Source organism: Clupea harengus, chromosome 21, assembly GCF_900700415.2.
Source record: "Clupea harengus chromosome 21, Ch_v2.0.2, whole genome shotgun sequence".
Classification (NCBI taxonomy): domain Eukaryota; kingdom Metazoa; phylum Chordata; class Actinopteri; order Clupeiformes; family Clupeidae; genus Clupea; species Clupea harengus.
In genome coordinates this window covers 13,379,021-13,401,781 of record NC_045172.1, presented here as the reverse complement: position 1 = coordinate 13,401,781, position 22,761 = coordinate 13,379,021, and the positions used below count along the sequence as shown (strand labels likewise).

General features: G+C 40.7%; 2 protein-coding genes across 3 annotated transcripts; one reads left to right on the top strand and one right to left on the bottom strand.

Annotated features, from left to right (window-relative positions):
- Positions 1 to 3,973: 3,973 nt before the first annotated feature.
- On the bottom strand, positions 3,974 to 9,487 carry LOC105910494 (PI-PLC X domain-containing protein 1-like). The gene is made up of 6 exons (XM_031559194.1): positions 9,409 to 9,487; positions 6,980 to 7,119; positions 6,359 to 6,487; positions 5,302 to 5,457; positions 4,971 to 5,154; positions 3,974 to 4,554 (listed from the first exon to the last, which is right to left on the bottom strand). The coding sequence occupies exons 1-6, from the start codon at positions 9,485 to 9,487 to the stop codon at positions 4,298 to 4,300; spliced, it is 945 nt and encodes a 314-aa protein (XP_031415054.1). The 3' UTR covers positions 3,974 to 4,297.
- Positions 9,488 to 17,516: 8,029 nt separating this feature from the next.
- LOC105911799 (regucalcin) lies at positions 17,517 to 21,167 on the top strand. 2 transcript variants are annotated; one of them, XM_012840635.3, is made up of 7 exons: positions 17,517 to 17,740; positions 18,063 to 18,228; positions 18,400 to 18,582; positions 18,992 to 19,207; positions 19,695 to 19,826; positions 20,049 to 20,203; positions 20,670 to 21,167. In XM_012840635.3, exons 2-7 carry the CDS (start codon positions 18,066 to 18,068, stop codon positions 20,718 to 20,720), a joined length of 900 nt encoding a protein of 299 aa, XP_012696089.2. In that variant the 5' UTR covers positions 17,517 to 17,740; positions 18,063 to 18,065; the 3' UTR covers positions 20,721 to 21,167. The 2 variants fall into 2 exon arrangements, with proteins under 2 accessions (XP_012696089.2, XP_031414541.1); XM_031558681.2 differs by having other exon boundaries at positions 18,060 to 18,228.
- Positions 21,168 to 22,761: the final 1,594 nt, after the last annotated feature.

Below are 22,761 nucleotides of genomic sequence, written 5' to 3'. Positions count from 1 at the left end.
TTAGAAATTAAAATTATGCCTTGCCTTTGCATTTCTATCTAGCCTGTTCTATGTGTTTGTGTGTTGTGTTTAATCTGACGTCTTTATCCCTAGAGATGGTGTGTTCTGTCTAGGCTTCACTGGATTCCAGCATTCAGAATCATTTCAATGTATCAAGACCATACAAGTCAAACTTGATGTGTAAGAATTGTTTGACGTCTTCCTGCAGTCAGTACTGAGATATGAAGACAGATGTGTAATTGTGAAATAAACATTAAAATTAGTATTTTTTTAATTATTATTATTTATTACATGTACTATTACATGTCTAGAATGTTAGCATTCAAAACCTTTGATGCCTGTCACACCTCAAGCCCTTTGAAAGCTCACCCCCCCCCCTGCTGTTCATAATTCTTAATATGAGCGTATGTGTGTGTGTGTGTACTGTACCCAGATCAGTGTCTCCACTCTCAATAGTTTTGCTCAGCTAGATTTTGTGTGTGTGTGTGTGTGTGTGTGTGTGTGTGTGTGTGTGTGTGTGTGTGTGTGTGTGTGTGTGTGCTGTACCCAGATCAGTGTCTCCACTCTCAATAGCTTCGCTCAGAGCCAGCTAGCTGCGCTTCATCTTCAATAAGAGGGGGACCTGCTCTCCAGAGCGAGGCTCAAACTCCAGCAGCTACACAGCAGGAGAGAGGGAGAGAGAGAGATATGGAGGGAGAGAGAGAGAGAGGCAGAGATATGGAGGGAGAGAGAGAGATATGGAGGGAGAGAGAGAGATATGGAGGGAGAGAGAGGCAGAGATATGGAGGGAGAGGGAGATATGGAGGGAGAGGGAGAGAGAGAGGCAGAGATATGGAGGGAGAGGGAGATAGAGAAATAAAGAGAGAATGAAAAAAGAGCGAGAAGTGGAGGGAGGAGGGGTGGTGAGAAGGAGGGACAGGGAGGCAGAAGAAGAATGCTGTTTGATGATATTTTGATATTTTGCATTTAGTTCCTAGTGGTGGGGGACAGGGAGGTGTGTGTGTGTGTAAGAGATGTTCATGACATTGTCCACATCTGCACTGAATCATGTTGGGAGATCAAGGGCTAGTTTCACACGCAAACACACAAACACACACACACACACACACACACACACACACACACACTTCTACCTTGCAGCAGGCCCAGTGTGTGTGTTCCGACCTGGCCCCTCCTGCAGCAGCTCGTGGTGTGTGTGTGTGTGTGTGTGTGTGTGTGTGTGTATATAAGACAGGTTCATGACATTGTCCACACTACAGTCATATGTTTGTCGAATAGAAGTGGAATTGAGAGGGGAAGAGAGAAAGTGGTGGGGGGCAGTCAAGTGTGTGTGTGTGTGTGTGTGTGTGTGTGGGTGTGGAGAATGTGACGGTGAATGAAGAACAATTAATAGGACTGTTCTTTTGTGGTTTTAAGAGGGAACATCTTTCATCTAGCTTATCAGAGACACAAATGAAATATTTGACCTGACCAGACCCTGACTGATCAGACTGAAAAAGAGACAAATACACTGCAAGAGACTGGTGAGTACTGTTGCAGAAAGGAGACACTACTGGCATGGCCTCTTTAATCCAATGTCTGACACTTGGTATATGAGGATGATATTACAAATATTCAACTCCATTAAACCTTATTTATTTGTATCATGCCATTAACAATTGACATGTCACAGTCATTGTCCCATAGTGCTGTACAGAGCCCAATGCCAGTGTATCTGTGTCTTTGTGTGTGTGTGTGTGTGTGTGTGTGTGTGTGTGTGTGTGTGTGTGTGTGTGTGTGTGTGTGTGTGTGTGTGTGTGTGTGTGTGTGTGTGTGTGTGTCTGTGTGTCTGTGTCCGGTGTCTGTGTCTGTGTCTGTGTCTGTGTCTGTGTCTGTGTCTGTGTCTGTGTCTGTGTCTGTGTCTGTGTGTGTGTGTGCATGAGAGAGAGTTAAGAGGGAGTTGAATGAGCAAGGCACCTTGATTTACAACTACATTTAGTCATTTAGCATTCTGACACAGAATTGCACTGAATCATGTTGGGAGATCAAGGGCCAGTTTTACACACACACACACACACACACACACACACACACACACACACACACACACACACACACACACACACACACACACACACACACACACACACACACACACACACACACACACACACACACACCTTGCAGTAGGCCCAGTGTGTGGGTTCTGACCTGGCACCTTCTGTAGCAACTCCTAGTGTGTGTGTGTGTGTGTGTGTGTGTGTGTGTGTGTGTGTGTGTGTGTGTGTGTGTGTGTGTGTGTGTGTGTGTGTGTGTGTTCTGACCTGGCACCTCCTGCAGCAGCTCGTGGTGTGTGCTGCTGATGATGCAAACCCCATCCAGCTCTCCACACCAGAGGTAAAGGGTCAACCAGCAAAAAGAGACACACCCTGCTAACCAGTAGACTACAAAGCCACTCTTACTTTGCAGAACAGGAACCTTTGTCAGCCATTTGACTAATGGCTGTTTCCCATTCACTTTCATTCAAGCCTATTTATTACTACACCATTTCCATCCCTGTGGCAAATGATTGTCCATGCATGACAGATTACACACAAGATCTGCACAGCCAACTAGATTTCGATAAACTATCAACACAGATGAAGGATACAGGATGGTGTCTCTACACTTGCCGGCCACCAGAAGGTGCTATGTCCCACATAATGACTGAGGGCTGCTCACTCTTTTGCACAAACACACAAGCAAACAAACAAACACACACGCACACACACACACACACGCACACGCACACACACACGCACACACAAACATTGACACAAATGCATTCATACATAACAGTTAGTTGCAGTTGAACATACCGGGTTATTTGTTTAGTGCAGGCCTGAAAGGGAACAGCAGAACCCCCATCAACAAAACCCATTTCAAGTACAATATACAATACAATAACTTGTATTACAGTGCATGCAAAGCAATGTGCTGTTTGGTTATCTGGTGCTTTCTTCTTCTTCTTCCTCTTCTTCTTCTTCTGCTTTGTACCCTTTTTTGCGACTAATTCTGCTCGAATTGTTTAACGCAGAAACGTTGTTTAAACATTGTCGCGTAAGGACTCTTCTGCTATCTATTTTTCATTTTTCGGAACTTTATACTTTGTAAGATATTGAAGAAAAACAAATACAATTTCTCCCACAGACTTACATTGGGCCATTGTGACATCATAAAAGCGTAATTCAACCGGCATGCACCTGTGATTCACTGACACCTGTGCCAATATGAAGGCTCCCTTTCTCTCTGCCCGTGTCACTATAGGCCTTACGTCTCTGTATGTTTCTATCTATCTATCCCTCCACAACTACTCTTACACTCCATCTCTCTGTATCACTTCATTTTCTCTTCTTCTTTACTCTCTTCACTCTTTCTCTTCACCCTGACTCTTTTTCACTCTCCTTTCCATTTTTATGTGATTGCGTTCACAAGTTTTATTATTATCATTATTATTATTATTATTATTATTATTATTATTATTATTACCCTCATTTTTGGTGGCGCTTCTCCTAGTGCACCGAAGTCATAGAAACATGGTAAAGTTATGTAATGACATTGAGGAAGTCTCCAGGTCAGGGGGTGTAGTTCAGGTGACACCAGGCTACAGTTATAGTGATTGATTGGAAGAGAGGCTGACTGTTTACGTAAATTCCTGTTTAATCCACACGGAAATTTCGGATTAAATCACAGAATGTGTACCAACAAGGCTGAGAGCCCACAAAATGTGCGTAAATTACAAAGAGCATGATTCCCTTTCAGTGTATATTTGACATTTGTGTAATTATTGAAACTCTATTCAAATTCAGAGTTAATTACTGGATTTGCTCTTGACTTTGTATCAACTTCACACCCCCTGTAATTTTACCCGAGTGAAACAAGTGAATACATGAGATTTTCCCCATATACAAATCATGATGTCAGGAAAAAGAACAACTACAATACTTACACAATCTATTTTTACACACCTTTATTGAACATCAAGAACCCAAACATTGCAAAGACGTTTAAGAACACAGACCACAAGATTATTTGTTCCAGGTTTGGCAAGTTACAGTGTCTTTTTTAAATTTCAGATCATGGTGTTCCCCCACATTTCACAGGAAAATGTCCCCTAATGCTCTAAGGATTAGGAAGTATAGTCACGCTTATCATAAACCAATTAATTTTAAGAAGCTTAATTTCTACCTGCAAATAACACTAAAACTGAACAAAGCTACTTAAAAAAGAGAAGAATATTAATTCCCTTTTTTATTTCACTTTCTCTTATTATCAACATCTAGCGTTTGGACCCTTGTCCTACCAATTTGTTCCAGTTGAGCTGATATACCAGCTGGACAAAATCATTTACACCCACAAAATCAGAAGCGATAATGTTGATGCAGGTTTTGCCCTGACCACAGCGTTGATTTTTGACCCACCCCAGTAAATCGGGATAAGCTTTAAGAGTCATTTCTTTCATGGATGAGAACAGATGTTCCAACACGTACGCTGCATCCTCAGTGAGGTTCAGACCAGCCACAAAGAAGAGGCTGCCTATGGTATACAACAGACAGACCGACAGACAGACAGACAGACAGACAGACAGACAGACAGACAGACAGACAGACAGACAGACAGACAGACAGACAGACAGACAGACAGACAGACACACACACACACACACACACACACACACACACACACACACACACACACACACACACACACACACACACACACACACAAAATCACTCACTGAACACAGTTTTCTGTCAAACATACTCTCACCACTTATTATTATTATTGTTATTATTATTATTATCATCAGTATAGTAGTAGTAGTGGTAGATAGAAAATACTAAGACTATACCAGTAAAGTCACAATTTTGTGGATTTCCGATTCTGCATCAGTATATTGCCATCATTGTAGACTAGAGAACAAGTCTAGTCTCTTTTTGGGCTTGACTTACAATCTCGTCCGCTGCTCTGCAAGCGATTATCCAAGTATTCTATAACCTGACTTGCAGATGTCTTGTTAGCCCACCAATAGTCCATTTTTGGCCACAGCTCCTGGTGGCCGGAGGCTGCGTCATTGTCATAGGAAAGGATCACTTGATATTTCTGATCCCAGCACAGCTGAAGAGAGGGGATCACCTAGGAGGAGAAACAGACACAGTATATATAAATCAGTTGTGATGTCTTTGGTGTTTTTATTGTAATGTCCTCATAAAACAAGCTAATCGTAATAATACAATTTCTTAAAATGTGCGTCAATACCACACATAAATCAAGTGCATGAACCGTATAAGGGCAGAGTTTCTTTGAAAAGAGCTGGTTCAGTTGGGCAATGAACTTCTGATGGTCGCCATTGTCCAAGCCATCAAATGTTGAGCAGGCTAGAATGATGACCTCTTTTGGGTGATGTGTTAACCACTGGGCAACATCTTTGAAGGTCTCCTGAGGGAGCACGAGAATCACTTAGGTAAATACATCTTTGTAGAAACACCCTAAAAACAGAGCCCATTTCTGTGATGTACAATATACTCCTCTGGTTAAAAGCAGAGCTCATTTGATGAAATGGAAATGTTTAGGCATTTTTAACTAGTATATTTTCAGGTCACCTGGCAGTGATGAACACAGTATACGTTTTCTATTTGATTGCTGTCTGGCTCTCATTTTGTGAACATCACAAGCAACAGGAAAATTGATATTGTAGCTTCAAGAAGCATCATATTTGTAAAAAAAAAAAAAAAAGGTAAGTAATATGATTTAACATAGCAACTGTATTCACATGACCACTTTGATCTTACTTTACTTGTCAAACTGAGACTGGTGCTAATTGCATAGTCCAGAATAAATATGGTACTTTTCAGGGAAACTACTCTGGACCTTAAAACGGCAGTACTACGTTTTTTCGTGATATACTGTAGTTGGTGATGTCATGCTGTGAATGTTTTTTTTCTCCCTTTTCCCATCCTGGACCACAGAACTGGATAATGCATAGCCTAGGTAGCTAGTTAAAACGACAGGTGTGTTTATCTGTCCTTTACATGACCATATACCATAAAACCATCATGAATTAGTGTATGTGTGTACGTGATTAATTCATTATTAATTCACGTTTGTGTGCATTTGCCGATACTAGTTGTTTACAAAAACATGCTTCAAAAGTGGCATTATCGTCAATTTATCATCATTAGTCTCTGCCTTTTGATTGGTGCATTAAATTCTATTTGTCTTCCTGTCATTGTGTGTCTGTGTGTGTGTGTGTGTGTGTGTGTGTGTGTGTGTGTGTGTGTGTGTGTGTGTGTGTGTGTGTGTGTGTGTGTGTGTGTGTGTGTGTGTGGTACCTGCTTACCTCCACAGTAACTGTTGTGTAAAGCCCATGGGCAAAGTACAAGGTGTGATTATGATCATCTGGCTTACAAGCGATCCTCAAATCAAAGTACCGAACACCTGCTTCCAACTGCTCAATAATAGTTAGTTCCTAGAGGACAACAGAACAGTGTCACACATCTACAAACATACAGCAAACACTAACAAACTGAAGCACTTCTGAAAGTGAAAGTGAAAGTGCTCCCATAGCTTCTGTGCTGCTGAAGCACTGTGGTTGATTGGCTCATTTTGTTTATAATCGTTAAATCCTAGAGGTCAACAGAACAGTGTCACACATCTACAAACACACAACACTAAAAACAAATCACTACAGAAAGGTAGAGTCTGTGATTCTGTCGAAAGGTTGTTGGCATTTGAGCTCAACAGCTCAAATTGTTTCACTCCTCCCTTCTGTGGTCCTGAAGCAACGTGGTTGGTTGAATTATTTATGGTTCGATAGCTCCGAGCTACTGTAAGTTTCCCATTTACAGAGCCATGGCTGTATAGGAACACCAGATTTTTTATTTTTTATTTTAAGAGCACACACACTGGACAAACAACAGGCTGCAGCTTGACGTCAGTCTGTACTGAAGTTACTCTGTACCTGTGTAGTGGCCCAGTTCATGATAAAGGGGTTGATGGGACCTGGCAAAATATGCTCTAGTTCCTTCAGCCAGGTGGGTTGGGTATTTGGCTCTAACATGGAGGAGCTGTCCAAACAGTATGTCATACTGTCATGGCTTCCTGGTAATGTTAACAAATACAGATGGATCATATATACATACAGTATGGGTCTGCAAAACCAAGTACTAACACTCTCATTTGTTTAAAAAAAAAACATAGTCTATTGCTTATCATTCTAGCTAGTTCTTTACGACAAATAATTTAATTCAATTCAGTTCAATTCAATTTGATTCATATAGCACCAAAATAAAAAAAATGTCTCAGAGCCCAGAGCCTGAACCCCCTTAGAGCAAGCACAATGGCAACAGGGCAGTGTTCATTTCCAATGACTAAAACGAGACTAAGACGTGACAAAAACGGATCTTTGAAAATAAAAACTATGACTAAATCTATTTTAACTTTCGTTGACGAGACGAGACGAAAATGTTGGTGGTTGACTAAGTCACAATTTCTTTTTTCTAAACTTGTATGCACATCATTGGTTGAAAGTTGCCCGGTCCTGTATCCCTCCTCCACTCCCTGAGATGCCCTCAGACATGCAAGTGACGCCCTAACAAACGTTATATGATGGCTCAAGTTCAAGCACTCGGTACTACTGGAAGAAAAAGAAGAATAGATATCTGGACAGTCTTTAATTAAAACACAATGCACCGCAATAACGGGAGAAAAACCTTGTGGCTTCAAAATAGGTGAGAAGAACGCAACAAGAGGCACCTGAAAGCGCACAAGACAACCCTGCAATTTATGCCAAGGTAAATTATCTAGTAACTGTCAAGGATAATTAGCTAATGTTAACTAGTTATTAGAATATATTAGCCAACGTTAAGTTAACTTCAAAGGGGCAGTCGAGTGTAAAGGTTGTGTCAGCTTGGATAACTAGCTAGTAATTTTCGATAGATACCTCCCGTTAGCCTTGGAAAATGATTTCCAAAACATTTAGCTAGCTAACGTTGGCTAACTATGAGGTAGCATAGCTAAGTTATTGTCGCTACACAATGGTAGTCCTTTGGGGGATCGTAGTCCCTCACATTGCGCATGCTCAGACACAAACGGTTTACGGCATAAGGCTCAACATCAACATCAACATATCTGGCTTGTCTTAACGCATAATGTAGGTTTATTTAACGTAATATTTAATAATGTTGTAAACGGTTTAAACGTCAACATATGGGGCTTGTCTTAACGCATAATGTGGGTATATTTAATGTTATATTTAATTATGTTGTAAACGGCTAACAGCATAAGGCTCTACGTCAACATATGAAACGAAACTGGGGAGAGACTTTTTGATCCTCCACCTCATCTGTTTTGTCCACTGTGACATCTTCTTTGTTTTTAAATAAATGGTCATGTTTTCAAAAAACTGGCTTTCGTCGCTTTTCTCCATGATTGAAAACGGATCTGTCGTTGTGATGCATGCGCGTGCGGCTTCGCTGTCGACAGCAGTCGACAGTGTCGCAAAATGACGCATGCGCAATGTGAGGGACTACGATCCCCCAAAGGACTACCATTGTGTAGCGACAGTTATACTAGCTATCGATAGCTAGCTAAGTTAGCTATCGATAGCTAGCTAGTAAACGCATTGCAGAATGGAATATAGGACAGGCCACGCATGACATTAATCAATAAAAAAATAAATGAATATGTGATTGGTTTACATATCCTTCCTTGCCTATTTATGCAATTGTTATTATCATTGGCACCACTTTCAACTCTCAAAACTATCCGTCTAGTTAAATATGTTGGTTCATATGAGGATATGTGGTTGATTTAACTCTAAGGTCAGGAATCTTCTAAATCTAGACTTGATATACTCTTATATTTGAATGATAATACTGTTAATTAAGTATTGCCTTAAAATGATTATTTACATTGAATTAATTGGAATTAAGCTGTAGGCATATATTAGGAGATCTGTATCTTAGAGACTAATTGCATCCACAATTTATGTACTGCAAGCTTCACTTTTATGCAGTTGTAGACACAACACAAGGGGTCCCTGGGCCTGAGAAGGGAAGGAAAGGAGTTTAATGTGGCTATAAGATGGACTTTTAAATGTGACTAAAACTAGACTAAAATGTTCTGAGTTTTCGTCTACGAAAATTAGACTAAAACTAAGGAGGATAAAAATGACTAAATGTGACTAAAACTAATGTGCATTTAAGACTAAATCTAAAATAGCTGCCAAAATGAACACTGCAACAGGGGCAAAGAAAATCTCCCTGTTTATCAGGAAGAACCCTTAATAAACCAAATAAGTGTGCTTTAAATGCTGAAATGGAATGTTGAATCTGAGTAAAACGACACCATTGAAACCTAGCAGCACCTGTGGAGGTAGCCTGTACTCACCAGGTATGGCAATATCCCAGAGGGGTGCTGTGTGGAGAGGCGAGGGGAGTTGAGACATCCAGTTAGACGGTTCAACCATTTTCGTCATGGCTCCAACTTTGGCAAAGATGAAGAATTAGGAGTCTCCGCTGTGGTTTACAAGTTTGTTGTGACCAATTCAATAAATTGTGTTCTTAAATACAGTACTCAGGCTTTATTGTGCTTCATTGTGCCTCGTGGCCTAACATGATTGGTTATATGTTAATGAGTATATAGTTATGGATATATGTTAATAAGTTGTCAATCATTGGTTACTACTAAATGCTGCCTGTTCAGCCATTGGTTATCACTAAGTAGGTTGGTAATTATAGGCCCTTTCAGACTGGAAGAACTTTTCCATAGTTCATAGAAGGAGGAAGTACTCCTTTTTTGTGTGTCCGCAGTGCAGGAAATGAGAATGATCATAGTTCTCAGAACGTTATTTTGCAAAAAATGTTTTATCCCCTGGGTACTCTGGCTCAACAACAGAAACCATGAGTGTCGGAAATGACATCAGTGTACAGTGATGGGTCGAACTAATGCGTTGCTCTGGAAACAAACAAGAAAAAAGATGGTAGACTCTGTAGAGATGGAGTTTGTATATATATATATATATATATATATATATATATATAATTTGTTTGCTTAGATTTTACAGAGAAGTTACAGAGAAATAAACACTGTACAATCAGATAACCCCATTGTTGTAACCAAAAAATATGTCTGAGGTGATTTGCGAGGTGTCTGCCAGCCAACTACCCAACATTACCACGGTAGCAAGCTAACTACCCACAAAACCACAGCCGTTAGCTGGCTTAATATCACTTTAAAAAAAGAAGAAAAATGCCGTTGGAGGTATGTAGTTCCCAGGGGAGCTCCCCAGTGGTTATTTCCTAGAACTGAGTCCCTTGAGCCGAAAGCGCTTTATGTGACTAAGTCTGCGATTGGTAAGTGTTTTTGAGGTGGGGTGGAAAGTTCATGGGCTTTCCAGATCCTGCATCATGGCCATTTTGTTTTATACACATGAATAAGGTGACTGAGATGGCATAAGTGACTTGCAGTTTCGATATTGAGACTGAGTCAGGGTGCATGTGACAAAGTAGTTGTGTTGAAATAATGGTGCTTCCCTTGGTCCCTCTCTTTTCCAAGTATCTTGTGTTGGGGATACTACTAAACTTCCTGCTATACTAGCTTGCTGAGAGCGTTGCCTAGCAATGAGTGCAAATGACAGGAATGAGCCTGCTAGCTAGAAGAACTCCACGCATTGAAGAATGCACAGTTTGAGACCTGTGTATGACCTGTGTATATGTTCATATGTAGGCCACTATGACAACATGCCTGTAAGCAAATGCTATGTAATATTATGGTTTATTTGAAGCTTGGCCTTTGCTACCCACAGATCCAGGTGTATTATAGGTGTTGGTGGTACAGTGGTTAGCGTTACCATCCTCGAAACTGCCTTTGCTACCCACAGATCCAGCTGTATTTTAGGAAACTGCTTATTTAATTTGCTTTGGACAAAAGCGTTTGCTAAACACCTAACATACTTTAGTGGTATGTTCCGTGAAGCCATAAGTCTGGTAGGGATGATAAAAAATTACTCCCAAGATATAAGAATATATAAGCTGCATATGCGAGTACACTGTAGAAGAACTAAGAAATCCAGTTCCAGAGGGCTGTTTCACAAAACCTAGATAGCGGATTTAGCCGGGATTTTTCTGTTATCCAGGCTGAATTTAGCTGTGACTCAGTTTCATGAAAGCAGTGGCACATAAGTTACCACAGAGATTTATTCTGTACAGCTACCTTGGTCCAGCCCAGGCTAACAGTCAGGCTTGTTTAATCCCGGTGTGAAATGTTAAATCTTTTACTTTAATCATATGCCTTTGTGTGCTGAAACATGGCTTTTCTGTCTCTGTATGTTACTACTATGTTATACACTCTGATTAAAAGTGTACATTCTGTGGGCCTCATTTACTAACATTGCGACCGCAGCTTAATCTGCGCCTTTGCCAAACCGCAAAAAACGCACGTTTTTTTGCATCCTATTTATCAAACAAGAACCCTCGTCGCGTCATCTGCGCCTAACACCGCCCATTAGTGTTATTTAGGGCTCTGCGAAAATAGGGAAGAAAGAGCCTGTGTGTTCCACCGTGGATGATGAGCTAAAATTAGAATTAGAGCTTTTGGTTCACGAGGTTACAGCAAACTAACCCAGGTAAATATCGAAACTCATAAATATTTCTCTGTTTAGCCCTTCCGTCCACATTAAAAGTTGTGATCACTTTGAATTCAAGACTGTCTTTTATTGGTGAGCTGATTTGGGGAAATTAAACTTTTCAGTGAACATTGAGTTTCTGGGTTGCTATGGTTACCCCTCAGGGTGCCTGTGCAGCTTCATATTAACGAGTTTATGTTCACAAGAAAGTTCATATTCACACATATTAACATGAGTTAATCACACACAGGCAACTGCAAACTGTTAAGATGGGTCTCAAAGCTAGAGATAGCTAGGATAGTTAATATCCAGGTTAACTGCTCCATAGCATCCCGTTAAATAGTCTGGTAGGAATACACGACACCCCTTACTTTAAAACGGCGTATTCCAACACTGAAAACCATGCTTTTCAAAAACGCTGCCCTAGGCAGATACATTTGAAAACTGTAGTTGTAGGTTGCCATGGCACTGGGGGTAGCTTGCGCTTGAGAGGCTATAACGTCAAAATAAACATGGAAGGTGAAATGAATATGCTGCTCTGTCTCTACAATTTACTTACCGGTAGTTTAGTTAGTGTACTTCGAGTATAAGTACTTTTCCTGAATAGATACGCGTTACTCCTACGCAGAAGGTGTGCACTGTACTCAGTGTGCTTGAACTATGAAATACCGTTTAAACCATACAATGAACGGCGATTCTGGGTAAGACATGGCCGAACTTGTATGTAATTCTATTTGTTTGTATGCCTATATTAAATGATATATCAAATATAAACATTGTTCAAATTTCTCGCAGGCACATAGTTTTCATTTAGCAGCTGATATGTCATGCTAAAACACCTCTTGTTTCGTTACTAATACATAATTAGGCTCTCTTTGCGACGAACACCCATTTTCCCACACCCACTTCCTAGCAGCGGTAATCTGCGCTTTTACTCAGGTGCGCCTCCTTTGGAAATAGGGTTTTATGTCTTTACCCGCTATTTTACGCCTGAAATGGGCGCAATCCTGTTAGTAAATGAGGCCCTGTGTGTGTAAGCGAGAGCTGATAAGAAAAACTAGTTGTTCCTCTTTTCTACATTGGATACGCAAACGTTGCAAAAAAGCATAATAAGATGACCTCGGACGTGGGAACCCAACATGAGGTTATCTTTGCTGACATAGTGCTTAGGCTCCAGAGAACGCCAACTTCGACTTATATAAACCTTGTGTGATATGTTTAACTTTGCCTCTCTCTTGTCTGCAAAGACATGAGTGAGTCAGATATGCATATTGAATAAAGAGATACCTATACACAACTCCGGAGTCTGAGGTAAACTTTAATGTGAATTTTCACCTAACACTGTATCCCGATGGGACACCACGTTATTCCACGTTCTTATGTATTGTGCTTTATTTTTATTAACCCACATTAAAATACCACAGGCACATATTGCCATACTGTTTTTGTATAGTATTTTAACATTGTGTCCATAATTATTTTATAATTATTCATGTGATAGTCATTGTTACAGTTGTTGATGAATGGCCTATATTCTATATGGGCCATTCTACCGAATTGGTGCAAAGTCAGGTTGGAAATATTTTAAAATGTTTTATGTTTTATTCCCAAAACTTTGTCCGTATATATATTGTACCATATATAAAGTACACATACAGTATCTAGTAAATGAACCGTCAATTTTTATATTGTATTTTCAGAATGTGTTGGAATGTTTTTCCTCTCCCAAACATAGTAATACACTATAGTAAAAAAGTATTATTATTAACCTGTTCTGAAGAGTATTTTTTACAAATATCTCTTGAAGGTTTTCACAATTAAATCAATAAAAATCTAACTTTTACCAAATTTCAAAGTTCAATTTATACAATTCATCAAAATCTAAGTGCAATATTTCTTTGTAAAATGCAAAATACTTATCATATTGATTCCAGAGTTGATGATTGATGAAATTGAACATACATTAAACCAATCAGTATCATACCATTTCAGTTGATAACTCAATATACTATATTTTTTACAAAACATCCAGTGTTTCGGTAGTGACTGCACTGTTTCGGTAGTGACTACACTGTTTTCGGCAGTGAGCACAGTATTTTGTTTGCAAGGTTGTATCATATTTCCTCAACCTTATTGCTTAATCTTGACTCATAACATGCATTAGGTTGGGAATATTACAAACACAAATGTTTTGTGGTCAATAGATTATAGACATAATCATCCAGAACCATCTAAAGTACCACCAGTTCTCTTCATGGTGGCTCCAACGCCATCGGCAGGCCCTTTCCCGTGACCAGCTTCCAGGAAACTAGTTTACAGCGGTAAATCCCATCTGGAAAGGAATGGTACTCAAGAGATAGAAGTTCTTCTTTCCTCTATATTGCATGTTTGGCCCATCACTGATGAAGAAGAGCTTTTGGATCCTAGGATGGTTCTTCAGGAACTTCAGATCCTTCAGGAACTTAAGAACTGGTAGAAGCTGAGCCCAAATGACTGGAGGATCATGCTTCATCAAAGGTGGCAAGCCACAGAATGTCAGTGTACAATCTGTGGTGTACACAACAGCATTGTGCAGTGTAGTCTGCCTGTCGGATGCTCCAAAATGGACTTGATGCACCTCCTTTGCATATTTGCACTGCCAGTTTTCTGCAGAGTCAATGTGAGGAATAGCTTCGTCTTCTTTCAGAGATCTGTGCAGGAATTGTAGCTGTGTGTACTGGTGAGGGATGTTGAAGAGGTGGTTGCACACTTTGGCTTTCATTTCTCTCCCAAAATCTTCCAAAAGGTGCTCTGGGCTGCCCTCACATCTCTGTTTAACCGTTTTTGTCACTCTCTTTCTCCGTCCTTTACTTTTTCATAATCTTATTTTTTCGTGAGCCACTGGTACCACCACGTTCTGATGTACCAGTACTTGTGGTGTGTGTGAGAGACTTGTTCTTACATGAGAGACATTCCCTGTACGTGCAAGCTTTAGCCTGAGTGTCACAGCACTCCTCTGAGACTTTGCTCAAGCTCAGTGAGTTAATAATGCCAAGGTGCTTGAGCCTTTTGAGCTCTGCTCCACTTTTTGTAATTCCTTTTGGCATTTTGGTGTGTTATGATTCTTTCTCCCCTGAACAATTTCAGATCGAAATCAGCATTATCTACAGTACTGTGCAAAAGTTTGAGGCAGGTGTGGAAAAATGCTGTAAACAAAGAATGCTTTCAAAAATGTGTTAACACAAAAAGTGTTAACAGTTTATTTTCATTAATTAACTAAACGCAGTGAATGAAGAGAAGAGAAATCTAAATTAAATCAATATTTGGTGTGACCACCCTTTGCCTTCAAAATAGCATCAATTCTTCTAGATACACTTGCACACAGTTTTTGAAGGAACTCGGCTGGTAGGTTGTTCCAAACATCTTGGAGAACTAACCACAGATCTTCTGTGGATGTAGGCTTCCTCAAATCCTTCTGTCTCTTCATGTAATCCCAGACAGACTCGATGATGTTGAGATCAGGGCTCTGTGGAAGCCATACCATCACTTCCAGGACTTTTTGTTCTTCTTTACACTGAAGATAGTTCTTAATGACATTGGCTGTATGTTTGGGGTTGTTGTCCTGCTGCAGAATACATTTGGTGCCAATCATACGCCTCCCTGATGGTATTGCATGATGGATAAGTATCTGCTTGTATTTCTCAGCATTGAGGACACCATTAATCCTGACCAAAACTCCACTTGCAGAAATGCAGCCCCAAACTTGCAAGGAACCTCCACCATGCTTCACTGTTGCCTGCAGACACTCATTATTGTACCGCTCTCCAGCCCTTTGGCGAACAAACTGCCTTCTTCTACAGCCAAATATTTCTAATTTTGACTCATCAGTCCAGAGCACCTGCTGCCATGTTTCTGCACCCCAGTTCCTATGTTTTCGTGCATAGTTGAGTCACTTGGCCTTGTTTCCATGTCGAGGTATGGCTTTTTGGCTGCAACTCTTCCATGAAACCACTTCTGGCCAGACTTCTCCGGACAGTAGATGGGTGTACCTGGGTACCACTAGTTTCTGCCAGTTCTGAGCTGATGGCACTGCTGGACATCTTCCGATTTCGAAGGGAAATAAGCTTGATGTGTTTTTCATCAGCTGCATTACGTAATATGGGGAATGGCCTTTCCGCCATTGGTGTCGGGGGTCTATAGGGAAATGACTGCGGTCTAGGATTTCTGGAGCCGCCCGGTCCTTTGTGTCTGAGCATGTGCGACTAGGATCGGGTAGCAATTTCGATTCAGAGCTTTTTGTCTGTGTTAGCAAAGCTGTTGACTCGCTAGTTTGTCATAAACGAGGAAAGCAAATTTCAACAGGTTTCGCAACTAGGGGGAGCTCCAAGCCAAGAACTCCTTAGTGCTGCTAAATATTCTGTATTGTATCTTTATAAATGCCCCCTTTGCGCATCCTACACCAATGCCCTGAACTCGGAATGTACACTTTCACACAGTCCCTAACCTTTTACGTGAATTCTTAGATGAGTTGTAAAATTAATCATAAAATGCTTGTTTTAATGTGAAGGCCAGCTACAAGTAGATATTTGTGTGGGTGTGTGTCATACTGCTTTCTTACACCTAAGTATCAGACACCCAGAATCCCATTTAATCCTGTGGATTGTTATAATGTGCTGGGAGCTGTAAAATGAATCATAAAAAGATGTTTTAAACACCGCTGGAGTGAAAAGGCCTGTCTCAGAGGTTGGAGGCCCGATTGTCTCTACTACAGAGTGCTGTAGATTAATACAATAAAGCAAAGAATGAGTTTGCTGCCAAGGTATGTCACTGGGAATAAACATTACTATGCACTACTTAAAAAATAACAGGTCACAGGTCTTCTGTGTGAAGTCGCTGTTATGTATCTCTTATTTGTGGTTGAAAGAGGTGTATTTTGTTAATTTGCTGTTTACTTTAATTCAGTGTACCTGCGCTGTGTTAGAAAATGTGTATGTGAGCTGTAAATCCTGTTGAGTTACAGGTGAATCTAGTTATTGTGCTGTAAAAAAAAAATGTCATTACATTTAAGTAATGTATTTTTTTTTTGCATGCGAAAGGGGGGGGGGGGGGCTTTTACATGTCCAGGCCCAGGGTAAGGGGTTATAATCAAGTGCTCCATTCAGTTGAAATGGAGCCGTCCTGAAAGCATTTCTGAAAGAAGGTTTCAGACAAAACAAACAAACTGTGAATTGATGGCTGAACTGAGAGGAACAAACTACACCAAGCACACTGATGGTCTATGGCTCTACTGCGTGCAGCTTACCCCAGTCCTGGCCTTAAACCCGTCCCTAATGGGAAAGCATGTATGCTCACATTGTGTGTCAACTTGTTTTACTTTATTTTTAACAGAATCTCAAATCTAATGCAGAGCTTTGAGGAAGTATAGGCATGAGCACTTCCCCATACCTACACATAGCTGCTTCTCGTCTGCTTTCACGACTGTCTTTATAATAGTCTGCCATACAATGAGGTGTATGGTCTCATTAAACAGATTATATGTGCTCTTATGTGTTTGTTTTTCTATAAATATGCTTACATATGTGCTGCTAGAAGGGAAAGGGGGGTGTTAATAGGAGTAAAATAAGTTGGGATGATATATTTCATAACACTGTGGTTACAGTGTATGAAACTGTAACTGCAAACTGAATCTTAAATGAAAGTCATGCAGATCAGTTGCTAACATGGGCTACAGATATCTTAACAGTAAAATAGGGTGTTCTGCACCAGTGTTTTTTCTCTCTGGTATGAGTGGCATAGTGAGCATTTGTTAACTTGTTTTGAGGGAGACAAAGCTGCCCAGTGCCCAGATTCCACTGAATAAAGTCGAGGGCAGTCAGCTCTGATCTCTTTGACATGGCGCTAATCAACTAATTTCTGCCGATGCGGTTTACATGAACAGCGCTAGTATATGAAGCGTACGACAAGGGGCCTTTGATTCTGCTGACGACTACAGATTATAAATTGTTGCAGAGGTGCAGTAGGCAGTGGTGTATAAAACTCTGACCGCTGCCAACTTCAGAGCATTGACTGCTTACGAGAGTCGGGAACTGACGAAGTGAACGAAGCGTTTTCAACGAGGTGAGATTTAATTTAATGTTTTTGCTATGAAACTGCATGTAACCACAGCGAAATAGGAAAATATCCTAATCTTTGAAGTTTTAAATTTGCACGGAGCAGATTACAAGTAGCAACTTCGACGGAAGTTGTTTCGCTTCAGTTTGGTGGAGCCTGTTTACAGTGAAGCCGAATTCGATTTGTCATACCTACGTCAGGCTACGTAAAATGACCACGGGACAAGATTTCCAACCTGTTGGTTTTGAAGTGTCAACTAGTAAGCAACAATGTGTGAAATTGTGCAGCCACAACACTTAAATAAACAGCTTTTGTTTTTGACCAGGAGAACATGTCATCAATCAAAGTAGAGTGTGTTGTGAAAGAGAAATGCGAAATTGGCGAGAGTCCGGTTTGGGAGGAGAAGGATGGCACCCTTATATATGTTGACATAACTGGCCAAAGAGTGAGCAGGTGGAACCCTGCGACCAATAAGATTCAGAGTTTGCGCACCGGTGAGTCAAGCACTTATAATATTGCTATCGTTTGATGTGTAGCCTGTGTATGAAGTAACTCATGACTGTTCACTATAAACTCGTGATCATAGCGAGTTGTTAGGGTTACCAACTTGGAAAGTATCTGACATGAAGTAACGCATAACTCTCTCCATTCCCTACCATCTGTAGAGAAGTATGTGGGCTCTGTCGTGCCCCGGAAGTCCGGGGGTTATGTGATTGCAGAGGGTACCCGGTTTGCGTCGGTGGACTGGGAGAGGCAGAATATCACTACTATTGTCAATATGGAGGGCGAGAAAAGCAACAATCGCTTCAATGATGGGAAAGTTGATCCCGCTGGCAGATTTTTTGCAGGTGTGAAATCACAACTTGAAGAATTATGGAGTTTTGGTTTGAAGGTTACGGACCTGCAAATCCTTTCAATTCAGTGACATGGAAGTGAAATAATCATATAGTCATATTATCCATTCATCTACATGTGCCTTATCTCAGCCTATATTAGGCAGACACTTGATGTGACGTGCAAACAGGTATAGCCTATTCTTGCCACAACTGTCAGTAGAGTAGTTTACTGAAACTGGCAGCTGGTGGTTTATGGTTTGTACAGAAGAGCCCTACGCTTTTTCTCAGTTCTGTTTTTTTCATGCTGGCAAAACCTTGTTGTCTCAGCCATCTTAAATCTCAGTATTGGATAATCTTCTGAGGAAGCGTAGAACATTGTTCTGCCATGTTGAAAAACTCTAATATACCTCTCCGTTTTCAGGCACCATGGCGATAGAGGTTCGTCCTGGAGAGCTGGAGAGAAAGCAGGGGTCTCTGTATACCCTGTACCCCAACCACACTGTGGTCAAACATTTTGACCAGGTCGACATCTCCAATGGTCTTGAGTGGTCCTTGGACCACCGCACCTTCTATTACATTGACAGCTTGGCCTACACGGTGGACGCCTTTGACTATGACCTGAGCACGGGCAGCATCAGTATGCTTTATTTATATCTCTATTTATGTATCTTTCATACATATATATGATTTTTTGATGATGGCTGACATTGTATGGACTGCGCAACATTTTGCTTACTTTAAAGATGATTTTCTTGACAACTAGGGTTACCGTAGTTCCAAGCGCGTCAAGTGGTATGAAAATATACATATGTCGTGAGAAACAGCCAAATAGCTTTCCAGGATAGTTAACAGTTTTCCACCAAACAAGTTATTTAACTTAAAGTTTAAGGTGGACCATTTTAATGTCAGTGTGAAAGGAACTCACTGTCATAATGTAGCTGAGCAGTGATTGGCTGTTTGTGAATTGTGTTGGTGGTACAGTCTGCATCTCTCTCATCCTGCATTCTCTGTGTGTGTGTGTGTGTGTGTGTGTGTGTGTGTGTGTGTGTGTGTGTGTGTGTGTGTGTGTGTGTGTGTGTGTGTGTGTGTGTGTGTGTGTGATGTGTGTGTGGGTGTGTGTGTAGGTAACCGGAGAGTGGTGTACAAGATGGAGAAGGAAGAGGCCATCCCTGATGGAATGTGCATTGACACTGAGGGCAAGCTGTGGGTGGCCTGCTACAATGGAGGGAGAGTGCTACGCATTGATCCACAAACTGGTCAGTCTGTGTGTGTATGTGTGTGTGATGCAGCAACATTATCTTAATTCTGGAAATTTGATCATATGATATCCATGTGGTTTTTATGGTCCTCAAATTTAAAACGTATGTTTCCTTGTGTTGGACAAACGATGAAAGGTAATTTTCTTATCTTGGTAAGAGTGCTCTCGACCACTCGTGAAATGTTCTCTTTTCAGTTTTTTGTGTTGCAATCTCTCATAGGCACTCGCCTCCAGACAGTGAAGTTCCCAGCAGAGAAGATCACCTCCTGCTGTTTCGGTGGAAAGGACTACTCTGATCTCTACGTCACGTCTTCCTGGAAAGGCCTGGACGACGCAGCAATGGCCAAGCAGCCTCAGGCTGGCTGCATTTTTAAGGTGAAAGTGCTTCCTCCTATTGTGATTTGTTTTTGGACATCTGGCCGCTCAACAAGGAAAGGAATGAGCAGGGGGTTTCTGCTTATATCATGTGATACTGCTCTCACCTGGTTTTCCTCATCTGTATTATGTTATACCTGTAAATATGCCATTTCGTAACCAGTAAATCTCTGTTCTGCAGTTATATGTTATACAATGCATCTGAACTAGTGTATCATTTGTAGAAATGACTTAATTTCAAGCTGTGAGATGTGTTGCACTGACAGAGAGGTTAACACTAGTATTTATTTTTATTCATTTAAAAATACAGTGCAGTTCACCAACATTTGGTTACTGATGTCTAACAGGTGTATCAGAAGTGAAATGGGTTATTTTGTTTATCCCCTTGTGTGTACCCAGTACACTAAAGAGGCTTTGTATACACTTATACTCACATACTTGTACTTATAATCTGTTTGTGTTTAAGGTGACTGGTTTGGGAGTGAAGGGAATTCCCCCATATTCGTTCGCTGGATGAGCCTGTTGAAAGAGCAGCTGAATTGAAGACGAAGAGGAATCAATATCAGCAAATTCACAGACATGTCACAGCCAATGCTATAGTTACATGTCATGTCTTGCTTTTGAGTATTTAACATGAAAATTTGTTATTTTAAGAGTTTAGGTTTAGAAGAACCATTTAACTAACACAGCATAATCACAGGATAACAAGGATTTCAAATGATCATGAAAATGCATCTCCAAGATAATACCACTACTATTAAAAGGTAATGAGACCATATTGTCTTTTTAACCATGTGACCGGATTGCAGCACACAATGTAATTCAATGTAGACGTTGCCTTGGCACAGTACCTACAGGAATTGGTTTTAAAGAACCACAGATGGCATAGCAGCATTCTCCATAAAATCAGATCATGTTCATTACCATAACTTTTGATGCAGGACAATAAAGCTTACATAAAGCATTTGTTCACCAGACTTGTGTATTTGATGACTGTGTAAATGGTTAATGTAATTTGATACCCCTAAGTACTAGTCATGATGCATTATTCTGTCTACATTTCAAATGAAAACGAAACCAAAAAGGAAGAGAGGAACTTCCTCAAATGCATGACTGGCTGATAGCCCTATAGCTAGTATGAGACTCCAGTCAGACTTCTAACAGAAGCTGGTTGGGCAAGAACCCTCCAGACCAGACCTGGGCAAAGTGCGGGCCAAGGGCAATTTGCGGCCCGTTGGCTGTCCCTGTGCGGCCCGCGGAGGTCAATTGTAAATTAGGAATCAAACGTAAATACCTGTACTTATTATACGGCTCTTCAGAATGTTCCAAAAAGTTCCTTTGATTTGAATGGGCCATCCCAACGTTCGCAGGTCTGTAATTTCTTTATATTCACTGCTGCTAAAAATGTATGACTGCTGTCATTGGCAACGGGTTTTGTGCTTCTAATTCACATCTTTCATATCATTCCGCAACGCAAGTAGTCCGGTCATTTAATGTAACTGAAAGTCATTGAAAAATTGAAGTCAGAAGGTGGGTTGCTTCGCATTTGCGTGAAGAACTAAACGGCAACAAAATCATTAAAAAGAGGTATTTTGGAGAAATGTCTTCTATTGTTTTGGCAAGTAACCGTATAATAAGCGGGATATTTTTTTTATTTCCGTAGGCCTACATTCCAGCGTGTGTGCGTGCCTGCGACCATTTGCGCTGATAAAAATTGATATTACTATTAATTTGTATACTTATACTATTGCATTGCAAGCTTGCTCTCGTGTGTGTGTGTGTGTGTGCCATGTGTATTGATCGTCTGGGAACACCTTTAATACTTCAAAAACATGCTCATTTTCAAAATCGTTTTGGTGAATGTTGATTAAATAATGTTGGCGTTTTTACTATGCCTGCACCAAATTTTTTTGATAGCCTAAATGTAACATAGACAAGACATTGCTCCTAGCATAAACCCATCAATCTTTAATGAATGAAAGTCTAGCTACTGGTGGGGTGTGTGTGTGTGTGTGTGTGTGTGTGTGTGTGTGTGTGTGTGTGTGTGTGTGTGTGTGTGTATATTGTTTTCTTTAAAAAACTACAAAACCTGGGTGCAGGGATTTACTACATTAGTTTTTTTGTAAAATGTATGGGCTACTAAAATTCTTCCACTCTATCAAAATGTCAGAACCTATGAAAGTGCTGGCCACTTTGCATCAACCCCTTAATCAGTTGGTAGTTAAAATCCAACGAGACGAAGCATTTCTTGCTGCATTAACTTTACCGTGTATGCAGTGCTAACCTGTGGGACAACCTGGTCTCTGGACAATCGCACATTTGGGTTAATCTGTGCCAGAGTCGGAGTCATAATGGAGACACCTCGTCCGTCTGACTGGATGTCTCAACTGCCCTCTGAACTCTCCACAGTACCCCTGTGGGACCTCGCCATGCCTGGTGAGTGCAGGCTACCTCAGTGGACACTCGTAGGTATCAGTGTTGCCGTATTACCGAGATGATCAGCTGATCGAGTGCCGTTTATTTTCTACAAAGCCAGAGTTCTGAAGTAAAGGCTGCCA